The sequence below is a fragment of the Clarias gariepinus genome, chromosome 2 (genome assembly GCF_024256425.1).
Source record: "Clarias gariepinus isolate MV-2021 ecotype Netherlands chromosome 2, CGAR_prim_01v2, whole genome shotgun sequence".
Lineage (NCBI taxonomy): Eukaryota > Metazoa > Chordata > Actinopteri > Siluriformes > Clariidae > Clarias > Clarias gariepinus.
The window spans coordinates 38133719-38148104 of NC_071101.1; the positions used below are offsets into that span (position 1 = coordinate 38133719).

The following is a 14386-nucleotide window of genomic DNA, read 5'->3' on the forward strand; positions in this document are numbered from 1 at the left end:
GTAATCAAAGCTGAAGGTGCTCAAATGAAATATGTGGGTGTAAGGAGGGGAGGGACTCCCATTTGTTCACTAATCATGTAATCATGCATATTAACACTGAAGACCCTAAATAACCCCAGATTTCCTGTTAACAACACGATCCATCTCTGGTTTCTTTAAGTATTCATTTGTGTCTGTTTATTGCTTAATGAAAGACGTGCACTTGTTTTATTGTTTTGTTTGCATGGGTCCTAATTAATCGCAAGGAAATGCTAGAGGATCGTGTGACAGCTTGAGACAAAATCCACAGACAGGACCAAGCTTTAAAAGCAAACAGGGTTGGTTACTTAGCCTAAAGTTCATCTCAAACCCTAGAGACCTCTTCAAGCATGTATGGGTGTGCTTGTGTGTGCCTTTTTTTTTTTTTTTTTTGTTTTTTACCAGGCTTCTGGCAGCAGCGCCGTGTACTCATGTGGAGAGGTGGTTTCTGGGAAATTGCACAGGATGGCTAGTCGATGCTGGAGCAACTCAGAGCCATGATAAGTAAAGAGAATATCCAGAGCCTGGACGTTACTCTCCTAGGTGAAAGAGAGGAGGAAAGAACAGAGTGTGAGAGAAAGAGAAATAAATGAATAATTAATACAAGTCAAATTCATGGCCGTGTCCATTTTCCCCGGCAGCTATTTCCCCACTAATAGTCTTTGTACGTAACCATATTTCAGCCTTCAGGACGTAAAAACACTTTCATGGTATAACGAGGAATCCATATTTTAGACAATACACACACAATAAGGCTACACCAAGATATATAATTCACACTCTTGGACTCCCTCTCTTTCTCCCTTTTTCTCAAACACACACACACACACACACACACACGACAGACAGAAAGTAGAAAGGAAGTGAGCTTTACCCTGGCGTAGGTTCTCGCTGACAGCACAATATTCTGACTGCGGAACTTTTTGAAGAATTCCGAGTCGTACCTCTCCTCCGCTGCATGGGGGCCGCCCAAAATCTCCTACACACACACACACACACAGAGAATAAATCCTCTAAACGAGCTCTATTTTTATTTATCTCCTGCATACAGGGTCACTTCAGAGTCACCTTACACTTTTAAATGCCACCCCCTCTCTCTTTACGGTCACGTGTATCCTGAATCGACCTTCTGCTTGGCTTCACGATTAGTTTTCTTACCTCTTCCTCCCTTATTATGCTTTACGCACCTTTGTTTTGTCTGTATTTTATTGCATATTGCAGTTTTAACATGTTTATTTTGTCTGCCTTGTGGAGCGGAGCTATCGTGTTCCCTTTTTTATTGTGGTGTTTATGTTCTTTTTTTATAGCGTCTTGTCATTTATTGTGTTTTGTTATGCACTTTATGCCTTGATCGCACCCTGTTGTTTTATTGAATATGGATCTCTTATCGGGTTTCAAAACTAGAATTTATTTTCCCTTTGAAATGCGTGTTATAAAACAAGGGAAGTCTGACTTTTTTTTTTACCACAGCTTTTAGTGTACAGTCTAAGAGTGTATGAGTGAGTCCTATAACTACAGTGCATTCAGTTTACTTTTTTTAATTCGGTTATGTTGCAGCCTGATACTACAGTTGCTTAAATTATTCTATTCTTTTAATCCACACGCAGTAACCCGTAATGACAACATGAAAAAAGAAAAATTTTAAAAAGGAAAAAACTGAAATTTCACTTATTTTTTAAGTATTCAGACCCTTCACAACAACAGTCTCCCTTTTCTCTTGATCATTGCCGAGATCTTTCTTCACTTGAAGTCCACCTGTGGTAAATTAAATTTATCGGACATGATTCGGAATGGCACATTTCTCTCTGTAGAAGGCCTCACAGCTGACAAAACATAGTATATCAGAGGAAAAGCCATGAGGTCAAAGCAACTGCAAGAGCTCAGGGATAGGATTATAGCCTTTTCCCGATCTGTGGCTTGCAATAAAGAATTCTGCTGCAATGAAGGTTTCCAAGAGCGCTGCACCCTCCATAATTCTCAAAGGGAAGAAGTTTGCCACAACCAGGACCCAACACACCAATCGGGAGAGAAGGGCCTTAGTAAGAGAGGTGACCGAGAACTTAAAGGTCACTCTGACTGAGCTCCAGAGATCCTGTGTTGAGATGGGACCACATTAAAGTTACAGAAGGACAACCATGAGTCCAGCCCTACACCGATCTGGGCTTTATGGCAGAGTGGCTAGACGGAAACCTCTCCTTGGTGCAAAACACAGAGTTTGCACAAATGCATTTGAAGGAACCAAGACTGCGAGGGACCAGAATCTCTGGTCTGATTAAACCAAGATTAAACTGTTTGACCTCAATTCTAAACATCTAGAAGAAAACAGGCACTACCCATCACCTGTACCATTCCAACAGTGAAGCATGGTGGTGGCAGCATCATCCTGTGAGAATGTTTTTTAGCAGCAGGGACAGCGGGTTTGGTCACGGCTGAGGGAAAGCTGAATGAAGCGAGGTACAAAGATATCCACTGACGTTATTACAACCCCATTTAACCTGACTGAGCCTGAGAGAATTTGCAAAGACGAATGGCAGAAAAATCGTCCTATCCAGTTGTACAAAGTTTTTAGTGTCATACCCAGAAACTCTACTCAAGGCTGTAATTGTTAAATAAAGGGTCTGAATATTTAAGGACGTGATGTATTATTTTTCTTTTTAATAAATTTACAGAGCCTATGTTTTCACTTTAACAATATGGGGTACTGAGTGTAGTTTAAAGGAAAAAATTATTTAAACGGCAACATGACAAAAAAATAAATAAATAAAGTGGGTCTGAATACTTTTTTAATGTACTGTGTGTCTATTAATATAAAGGAAAAAATTTAGATGATGTTGGAGGAAAATTATCGACAATAATTTTAAGATGTGATGCAACCCAATACAAACTGCAGTTGTCATCATCAGCACAAAGTAAAAGATTTTTCAATAACAGCAACTAACTTGTTTCTCAGCTTCTGATTTCAATGATTTTTTTTTGTTGTTACTATTAATTTAATAAATACTTTTCAATACATTTAGTTACACTGTATTTTTTGAGAGAAATAAAAAGTTCTTTCCTAATATAACTTTCAATGGAACAAACCTCTTTGTGCCACAAAGGCAGCCAATCTAAATGACTGAAAGATTCTGATTGCCTAGAAAGGAAAACAGCCAGTTGGAACAAGTAAAGATTAACTAGTTAAGTATGAATGAAATAGTAGTCTGAGTATAGTTGTGAAATTCATACATTTGCCTTAACTGTTCACAGCGGAGAATGTTCATCAATAATCAATAAATCATTAACAAATAACTATTCCGATGAAACAGAATCTATAAAAAAAAATAAGAATAATGTCAACAACACGTCTTTGTCGACATTTAAAATAATACTAAGTAAAAACATAAATGTACATTATATGTACTACGTATTACCTGAACTGCAAGTGTGCCCTCTTTTGTTGTACAAGTTAATAGAGGCGCTATGCATGTAAGCTAAGGAGGAATACGAAGCAAAACAACCATTATAGATTAATAATTGAAATCAGTGAAAACACACAAAGGGTATTAACTGAATCAGGCATGAGCTTAAAACTGATTTGCTAAGGAATGAGGCACAAATACAACGCCAGGCAGCATATTAGCCTTTTCATCTACTTTTCTTGTTTTTTTTTTCATCAGTTTTATGCATCACATACACACCTCAATAAGCTCTTTCCAAATTAAAACGCTCACAATGGAACAGATTAGGATTCCGATTAACAGAATGAGGTTTTTCAAAGAGAACAAAGATCCCTCAGGTAATACTTCCAATAATTCCTTCAACAAGGCGGGGGTCAAAGCTTAAGCTGGCCAATTTCTAAATATTTTCTTGATTCCAGCATGAAGAAAAGCATTAAAAATCACTAACAAAAGCATGATTATCCCAAACCAACAGCTACACTAAGAACTCATTTTCTCATTGCAGCAACTCAAGCGATCCTTGAATGGGGTACATGAATACAATTAAAAACAGTCAAAAGGATTTTAGGGCTTCATCGAATCAATATGAAAACATGGATCAGTGACCCCTGACAAAAGCAACAATGGACTCTACAGACTTAAGAAACTAGAACACTCACTGTGATGATAGTTCAAGTAAATCATTTAAGTCATTAAAACAGCATTGTTAAATACAACAAGAAATCAAGCAACTTTCTGATCAGGTTTTTTTCACAGACTCGAAATAAAAAACAAGACTTCACAACACTTCTTCAACAAAAGAAAAGTTCTCAATCAGTATGTTTAAAACTTATTGCACTTTATAGTGAACCTCGATGTTGTAACTACCTTCCAAATCCCACCATATACATCTGGTGGGATGAGATCTAGCTGAATCCAGGATGTATTCATGAATAGCATACACAGATACCCAATTTATTTTACTAGGAGCGTTCGAGTCAAACTGGGACTTTTGATTGCTCAAGGTAACAGAACGCAGGTTTGAAAGAAAAACTACCTTTATTTTTTTTTATAATCCTAAGCTTAACTAATGTACTGTAATCCCAAAGTTAGACTAGTGCATTAAGATTCCCAAGGTAGAAACTGAAACACTGGCCTCCCAGGAACTCCTTTCTTAAAATAAGAAAAATGCAAAAATGTAGGATTAAACCGCAGTGCAAAGCCATCAACACAATTAAAAACAATGAGGCCAAATACACTAACCAAAATCTGAACCAAAAAATGAAAAAATGCTTTGTTGTTTCTTGTAGTCTGCATTAATGCATCTAACTAGCAAACTATCTCCCACTACAACATTTTAGCCAAATAGGTTTCTGGGCATATCAACATTACACTGAAGACTGGAGCTTTTACTTGCATGCTGGTCTACCTGACGAGTTCATTAATTAAAAAATATTCCATTTTAACTTGCTGTTCATTGCTTTAAGAGCAATAAAACCCTTTGAGGTAGCACTTAAGCTAATTAAAGATATTTTCATGAAGGAATAACAAAAATCTGCTACAGTAGCTTAACACTCATTACCACAGTGGTGAGCAGAAAAGCAATCCACTAAGTTCCACTGCTGCCCAGCAGGAACAGAAATTTGCAGTTATAATGGGCATAGAGTCATAAAACGATTGAAAAAAACGTCAGTAATCTAACAGTTCCAGCTAGTGGTGGTGGTGGTGTAATTGTGTAAAGAATTCTTTATTGCTTTTGTCACACATTTGGCCCATTTATACAAATTAATCATTGTTTGAATGCAACAGTCTAAATGAAAATTAAACATGAACACAAGTTGCTAAGGCTTGGGACATGAACAATGCCTCCAGTAGAGCAGCTTCGAGAGCTTTTGGTAGAACAGGAGATCCGCAGTGTGAAAGTGCAGCTGAGAAATCCGAGATCATGACGCAGCCGTGGTAATCACAATCTCAAACATCTTACATGCCACAAAGAACAAAAGAGCCAAGTATTACCTGGCTGTTCCTATTAATGTGGCCAGGGAGGGTATCTATTTTTTTGTGTTATTTCAAAATTTCTCCTAAGCGTAAAATGTAATCTATAATGTAAACATACACCGTGTAAGATTACACATTATCAAATTCCCTAACATATGCTGTAACCATGGCAACTGATGTGGGGGATGAAGTCACTTGTTGTTTGAGAGCATGTTTTACTATTTAGAGTCGAATCCTTCAGCGCCACTACATAACACTGGTGCAGGGATACACGATTCAGATGTATATTTCTCAGGTATAGTGTAGTGGAGTATTAACAATAGTTAACAACCACAGGGAAAGAAATAAAAACCCAATTATTAAGTTTAAATGATTCATTAGTCTGCTTTGTTGCTGGTTGCGCTTTATTTCTGACAATATTATTAACCTTGCTCTTGTGACCCTGATTAGAATATCTAGTGTGGAACGTGTTGAGAGATAATATGGCGTACACCAAACCTGTTCTTACTCTCACCTCATATGTTGCCAGTCGGTCCAAATAGCACAACAGCTTCAGTCTGCTTCTACACAACTCCTTCTGCTCCAGCGTCAATCTGCACCGAAAAAAATAAAACCCTGAATTAAAATGGGTGTCCACTAAGCATACACAACACTGTGTCAAAAGATTTCTGTTTAAAACATTTTGAAACAAATGTTATTAATAAAAAAAAAATTTTAATAAAAAATGCTACACAAAAGACGTTATTTCAAATATGACAATATGCATCAATACACACAGAGAAGAAATAAAATTGAAATAAAATAAAAAGTAAAGAACAACACAATGAAAAAAACAATAAAAAAAATGAATACTGGAGCAAAAGAATTAATAAGTACAAAAAAAGAGAAAAAACTAAATGGAAGGAAAAAATGTGACAAGTAAAACAAAGTTAAATAGAGAGAATAAAATGACAGTGCGGTGTGTGTGTGTGTGTGTGTGTGTGTGTGTGCATGCATATTATAAGAAATATAAACAAAAAAAAAACAGTAAAATAAAAAATAAAGTTAAATAAGACTGAACAATAAATTTAAGAAAAGTAACCAAAGTAAATTAACGAAGAAAAACGATAATAGAAAAAAAAATTAAGTGTTCCTTTTTCACAAAAAAAAGTCAGAAAAGTATAAATGGTAAGGAAAAAAAAAAAACACAGGGGGAAAAATGAAGTGATAAAAAAAATGTTGCAAACAAGAAAAGAACACAGAAAGAAAAAACAGTGATGCAAAATTAAAAAGTTAATACCAAGGCAAATTAAGTATGGACAAAAGAAAAAAGGAAGAAAACAGCGCCAAAAGTAAAATACATTTTATTTTTAAAAAGGTTAAAAAAAAAGAAAGAAAGAAAGAAAAAAAGTAAAATAATCGCGTTAATCTAAAACTTTGAAGCAGGGGCTTCTTTCTTGTTGATGATGCATCACTGATCTACAGAACAGTGCAAAAGTTTAGCTATAGCTATAAAATGACAGAGTATTTGTGTGCATGTAAAGAAAGCGAACTCTGGCACATTCTCCAGCAGGCTCAGTAAAACCTTACAGCTGTTTTACTTACAGTACAGTACTGTGAAAACATGCATATTTCTCAACATACAAAAAATGTCAAAAGCAATCAACCAGCAACAAAAATCAACATTTGGTATGAAAATTCTTTGCTTACAGATTTGTGCAGTTTTGTTAGTAAAACAGCTGATAGGTTTTACTGAGCGTGCTGGAGAATATGGAGAGTTCTTCTGTTAACTTTATCATACTTGATCCTTTATATTTTCATCCAAAACCCAAGAGCCTACATCAGGTTTGATTTTCTTTTCATCTGAGAACTTACTCATCATGTACGATATCCTTCTGTAATTTTAAGTTGTGTTATTCTAAGTATTGAATGGTATGATTGAACATATATAACAATTTCTACTGAAGATAATACTGTCCTCCTAAGACTTCTGCACAGTACTGTACACTTTGTGCAAAATTAATTTGTGCTGAAGTATGTCTGCAGTGTAACACCCGGCACACCTGTGTGTAATAGGTGAAACGACTGAAGTCACAACTCTGAAGGGGGGGGGATGTGTTTATGATCTCAAACTGGAAGTGTGTGTCTGCGTGTGTGTATCGGTGTTTATGAGCCCAGAGTGTGAGGGTGTGAACTCTAACAGCTTCAGCGTCTTCTCATTAGTGTTCTTCAATCAACTGCTGCACATTCAGGGCTAGGCAGGTCGAAACTGCCGCAATAGTGTGTGTGTGTGTGTGTGTGTGTGCGTGTGTGTGTGAGTGTGTGTGAGATGGAGGTCAGTTCTACTTTCACAGTTCTGAACAGGAAGTTTAATGGCAATCGCACCTCATTGAACATTAGTTTCGGGAAAAAACAAAGTGAGCAGCCCTGCGTGTACACACACACACACACACACACACACACACACACACACACAATTGTGATCAATAGTGCTATGCTGCTCTAATGGCTGCGCAGTTAAAAAGAAATTAACAAAATGATGGTCTTTGGTTTCCCACTCTATAATCACAACAGCAAACTACGCTGAACAATCTGTGAGAGTTTGTGTGTGTGTGTGTGTGTGTGTGTGTGTGTGTGTGTGTGTGTGCGTTTTAAACAGACATTAATGAGTATTTCTACTGAAAACTGAAAAAAAAACTGAGCCTGAGTTTAGTCTGCTACGAATCTGAGCCTCAGTGTGACAGATCACTGTCAGAAAAAAAACTAAACTGCATCCTCATTAACTCTACTTTTAAGGAAGAAACAAATGTGATACATTTCATTCTAAACTTCATATAGTACTCCACCATTTTCCTCATCTCTATCGTCTCACCTTAGTGTGCGATAAAGCCATATATTGGTGGTGGTGGTGGTGACATATTTGAATATTAGCACTCCTGTCTGCTTAGGGGGATCCAGCCACAATTAACCTTTATTAGTGCTTGTTATGAGTTATGAGGTGGGGCCTTCATGGATCGAAATTTCCAGCAAACCCAACAGATCCTCGATTGAACACTGTGATCGCTTTGTCATGTACCTCACCCGTTTGCAGTGTGGCATGGGACATTCCACTGACATCAAGAAACACAGTTTTCATAAAGGGGGATACTTGTGTAAGAAGATGGTATGTGTCATAGGAACATCCACATGAATGGCAGGACCCAAGGTTTCCCAGCAAAACTCCGCCCAGAGCATCAAACTTCCCATAATGCACCCTGGTACCACCTCTTCCCTGGGTAAGCAACCAGGCCATCTTTTTCCATTGCTCAATGGTCCAGCTGTAATCCTCATATACTCATTGTACGAGCTTTCGCTGGTTAGTTCGTAAGTCCGATTTGTTCTTAAGTCCGACAAAGTAAGTCTTATACGCCTTTGACTCGAATATACGATAAATACATTATAATATACTGATCCACTTGGTTAAATCTGTCCTCTTTCCCCACACACATCATGTGGCCAAAACCATAATCACATCTAGGAAAATTAATCTTACATGTCAAATATAACCTTTTAAATCGTGAGGGGACTCCCAGATCCCTTTTTGTCTCAAAGCTGTTTTCCACTGTATTGGACTGTGAATTCTGTTTTGTTGAGGATTTTCCAAAATTAGGATTATTTACCATCAGAGCAGCTTTTCTATCATCGTGCTTCACTGATTCACTGAAACCGGTGAGGCCGACTCATTTCTCCCGCACCCCCACACGCGCACACATACAATATACCAGGCTTTCGACATTTTATATACTTACGATTTGTCCATGATTAAACAGGAAGTAGAACCGCGGTCCACTCGTATGTGCGGAAATTCGAACGTTCATAAGTCGAAGACTACTTGTACTGAGTCTTCAGCACCCGAGTCCCTGTTGCTGCTTGACTGGTTTTTCTTTCTTGGAACACTTTTGCCACATTCTGACCACTATGTACAAGAAACACTTTTTTTTTGGTAATACTCTGACCCAGTCATCTAGACATCACTGTGTGGTCTTCAGGAGTTTAAACAGTTCACCCGTCAGTGGCTGATCAGTGTATAATCCCTGCTTTTCAGTTACGCTATATAGATTTATACTATAAAGGCAATGCTATAAATCGCATATTGAACGATTAAATAATGCAAAACTGGACACAAGCTGCTGAAAAACACAAAATGCTCTTATTGAATTAGCACCTTTTTCAGGTTTTATCAAGTTTGCACACAAAAGTCTTGAGTAAATCAGGGACCATTTAACAGACAGCACATGTTAAGACACCATACACATGCACACAGACTTAACAGCAGTGGAATTGGATGGCTGCTGGGACCGAGCTGTAATTAAGTGGATGCAGTTCATAAGGCTGTGTGAGGCGAGACGTTAGGGAGCATGTTAAGCGTCTGGAGCACTTTATGGGCTGAAAAATCGTACAAGCATCCCGGTGTGTAAACAAGCCTGCTCTGATTAGTAGTGTTTACCGTGTTAGCTTTTCCTCTTCCACTCTCTGTGCATGTGTGATTTGTTCAAGGGTTTTTTTTTTCCTCCTGTTGTTCCTTTCTTTCAGGCTTTAGGCTTGGTGCATAAATTAAGTCATGCAGATTAGAAGCAAATATAAAGGACTTTAATTTCACCCTCCACCTCTTTCCTGCTTTAGAACCTCCTCTCCATCTCTTTTCCCGCCATTACTCGCTATCATGGAAGGGTATTACAGTGCCTCTCCAAATGTGGCTTTCACTAGCATGTGTGTTCAGGTGTATAAGAAGAAACTCACTTGCTAAAGTCTACTTTCTTAAGAAGCTCTTGTCTTTTCTTCGCCTCCCTCTCTCTCTTTCGCTCCATCTCTTCCTCCATCGACTGGAAATCTTCATATGGAGCGTCATCCACATCCACGTCGCCCGGTAAGATGAACCTAAGCCGAAGCGGAAGAAAGGAACATTCACGGTGTTCATTAGTCAGCCTCCTTTACATCAGCTTTTATACAATGTCTGTATTTGTGTCTGAATAACAACAACATAAATGTTAAAAGCTATTAAATATGTGATTATTTTCCAATATCAGCATGTCCTTATGCGTTTTAGTCCTTTTGTATACCATTACCAATTTATGAAAACTAACCCTCTTGTTTTGTATACAGTTCTACACTTTTTAATAGGTTACAGTAGTGGGTGGCCTAACGGATGAGGGTTTATTCACATGGAACACTCTCTCAGGTTGAGCATGTGCGTGACTCGTGGTTTAATTGCAAAATAAAATGTTCTTGTCACTGTACAGTGTTATACTCTGGCCCATTACTGAGCGAAAAACTCTGTTATGCTCCGTGCATTAATTAATTGCATTTACATTCTCTCCAGGACCTGCTTTATTTTCCTTTGGGTTGCCAGATCACACTGACAAATTTTCATTTAATTAATTATAAAAATAGCCTGTGTCCACAAAAAAAGTAGTGCTTCATACAGTGCTTTAATTTTACAACCTAGTATTAAATATTTTAGGAATTTATTTAAAACACTACATTTTTTGTTAACTGTTATTTTTATAGGGACAATGGGAAAGAGTTTCTTACTTTAAGTACTGTAGTTCTATGAGTAACAAGTTGCAAGCAAAATAATTCAGGTGGTCCCTGACTTATGAACGAGTTCTGTTCTGGGAGCATGTTTGTAAGTCCGATTTGTTCTTAAGTCCGACAAAGTAAGTTCCAAATATACAAATCCAAAGCAATGACTAAATCTCTGTCCTCTTTCCCCACACTGCCATCATGTGTTCAAAAACCAAACTCGCAGCTAAAGAAATGAATCTCACAGTGAAATGTTGTCCCTGCACCTTTAAATCATGAGGGGAATGCCAGATGCTATTTTGTCTCAGAACTGTTTTCCTCTGTATTGGACTGTGAATTCTGTTTTGTTAAGGAATTTATTTTGTTTGCACAATACACACAAACTAGTAGAACTTTGTATTTGCAGAAATTCATAACTCGAATGTTTGTAAGTCTGGACTACCTGTATTTGTCTGTGGTTGTTTTTTTAATCCCAAATAATTATGCATGACCAAAAACTGTGATACGATCAACCATGATAAGTAAGTTTTATTCCCTTAGGTATAGTGGAAAACCTCAGGCTGTTAGAATATTCAATTAAATTTTATTCATATAGTGCTTTTAACAAAAGCACTATACTGTATAAATAAAACTTATTCATTGTCACAAAACAGCTTTACAAAACGAATAGAAAAAAAATTGTATAAAATGTGTAAGAAAATATGTACATATAATATATACAATATCAACAATATTTTTTTATTTAACAAGATTGTGTGGCGCGCCAACAGCACAAGTACCCATGTATATTGCTGTTATGGAAACATATTAAAAGGAAGTGGCGCAGTAATCTATTTTATGCCTTTCAGCCGGCACTACTCCCTTGCTGCTGTTACAGAAACCTTCTGACCACCTTTCTGTCCAATCAGATTCGAGAAGGAAAAAAGTGCAAGAAATAAAGGATCTATAATTATACCCTGGCTTAAAACTGAATCTAAAAAGATGTCTGCATATTTAAGAAAAAGAAATAAATTCAATATCTTTGTTTTTGTTTACAATCCTCAGGTCATGTTTAAAGTATCTTTAGTTTCTTTTATTATTATTATTTTTTTTTTTACATTAGATAAAATTAAATATCCAACATCAACAAGGGAATAAAGACTGAAGATGAAGTGAGTACATTTATATGCCCCATTAATAAACATGGAGCGGGTTTATCGTGGGTTTATTAGGCCATGTTAGGGATGGACTGTACATGCGCTAATGTTTTAATTATACAACAAAAATACACTAATTGGACTGTGTATGTGTGTATATGCAAAAAGTACACACACCTGCCTCCATCCTCTCCGTTGCCAATAGCAATAAGGGCCTCTAGGTCGGTCCCTTTCAGACCGTACTGTAACAGCTCCTTGGCAGCATCCACGTTCTCCGGAACCCTCTCGACACACTCGTGCAGCACCCAGGAACGCTTCTTTATCTTACTCTAAACACACACACAAAAGAAACAGTAAACACTCAACCCGTTCATGCACCTTCAGTGTAGTCAGTGTAGGATACTGGTAAGATGTAGATGCACTGTAAATTGATGCAAACTTTGCCGCACTCTAAACTAAATAAAAAAATAAATTGACAAAATGGCTTTGAAATGTTCTAAAAAAAATTTTTTCCATGCCATCTGCATCACATATTTTAGACTAGAATGAAAAAAATTATGGACAATTTGGAAGATTCATTTATTTACTCGTTCACTTATTCATACAACGATATGAGGGAATGAATGAATATTTAGAAAAAATATATATTTTGTTGTTTACAAAAAAAGAGAAGAAATACAATTCAAATTTTTTTATGAAATCGTTTTTCTGTATGCATAAAAGCAGTAAGAGAAACTCGAAATCTTACATCATGTCAAAACTGATTTATTTTTATATAATTTAATAAATATGCAACTTTTAATGTCACGGCTCAGTGAAGTAACTATTAGACCTGTTTTTATGAGTTTTGTAAAGAATACACCTCTTGCGTACATGCTCCTTGCTACAGCAAAATAATCATCAGGATTGTGTGATGAAGCGGACTTGCTGGTGTGATTATTTACTCATAACAGTGTCTTCTTAATTCTTCTTATACTATAGCAATCTGGCAAAACTAAGCATTTTTGCAGCAGCCAGTCATACTTCTTAATGTTGTGGAACGTCCATGAGAAAAGTATGTGAGCTTGTCTTACTGGGTATATAAAGGGAAAAAAAACAGCATCAAGACAAGCCCATGTGATGTGATGTGAGAATTCGACAGTGCTGTGGTGGTGTTCTGAGCAGCACTGACACCAACCTGGACGCTCCTTGCACCTTGTTACTTACCAGATAGTCCTGTATAGAGGCGATGCTGACAGACGACTTCCTCCACTGCCTCTGATAGACCAGATCCGAGTCCAGTCCATAGACACGAGCCAAAGACAGAGCTTCACCATATTCCTCGTTATCAATCTGCACACACACCAAAGGGGAGAAAGGGAGAGAGAGAGAGAGAGAGAGAGAGAAGCAGGTTAAAGTCTCAGCCTAGCTCCCATGGCTCCTCATTAAGTCTCCGTGTCGTAAACAAAGGATTATCACCTCGGTTAGTCCAGCCACAATAAAAGCTTCTGCACTCACAAATCACTGTGGGGACCAAAACCACAGAGGTTTTCAATATTCACAGGACACTCGAAATCCTGTTAGACTCTGAGGCTGTCCTGTAGTGTGTTAATGAGGCAGCGTGTGTTCTGATAAGCTTCGATGAGCTATGCTGCACTCGTTCTGCTGACAGGACTACTAACAACGTCAGTGTGTCCAGTCCTGTCCGCTTTTACCCAAATTTTACCCAGTTTTCACTCAACCTGAAGAGAAACGCCTAACACGAACAAATTAATAAAAATGAATGAATGACATTTTCGTAATGATCCACTGATCTGTAGTCCGATTTGGTCTAGTTGATGAGCAACTAGACCAAATCGGTGACAAACATCTGGCCTTCCTGACCCCGCCCACCTCACCTTCCTCTGGTAGAGCTCCTCGGGCGTGGTAGATCTCAAGCTGAGCAGTCTGTAGTTTTTGTGGACGGTCCGCGGTCTCTTCCTCGGGGGAGCGAAGCGCTCCATCTCGGTCACGTAGTACAGGCCACGCTTCACGTACCCGAAGTAACGCGCCTTGGCGGACGGTTCCTCGTCGGAGTCCGAGTCTTCCTCTGCGTCGTCATCCTCTCCGGAGGCGCTACTCTCCAGGCGTGAACGCTTCGGAGCCAGTTTGATCTCGCACTGAGGGACAGAGATAGAGTCGTTGTAATAAATGCAAATAAATAAACACATGCAAAAAAACTAATTTTTACAAATCTCACCTACTCTGCATTTTACTACTCAGTGCTCTCTCTTCAATCGTTAAAAAATCCCTCCAGCT

The 14386-nt window shown here is 37.9% G+C and overlaps 1 protein-coding gene across 1 annotated transcript in view; it reads right to left on the reverse strand.

Annotated features, from left to right (window-relative positions):
* nbas (NBAS subunit of NRZ tethering complex) overlaps positions 1 to 14386 on the reverse strand; it is a 200577-nt gene that overhangs the window by 138663 nt on the left and 47528 nt on the right. Inside the window, exons 15-21 of the mRNA XM_053480280.1 lie at positions 13987 to 14247; positions 13316 to 13441; positions 12287 to 12438; positions 10191 to 10328; positions 5947 to 6025; positions 893 to 997; positions 421 to 557 (exon numbers count right to left, since the gene is read on the reverse strand). Coding sequence (XP_053336255.1) covers positions 421 to 557; positions 893 to 997; positions 5947 to 6025; positions 10191 to 10328; positions 12287 to 12438; positions 13316 to 13441; positions 13987 to 14247 — 998 coding nt within the window. The remainder of the gene's footprint in view (positions 1 to 420; positions 558 to 892; positions 998 to 5946; positions 6026 to 10190; positions 10329 to 12286; positions 12439 to 13315; positions 13442 to 13986; positions 14248 to 14386) is intronic.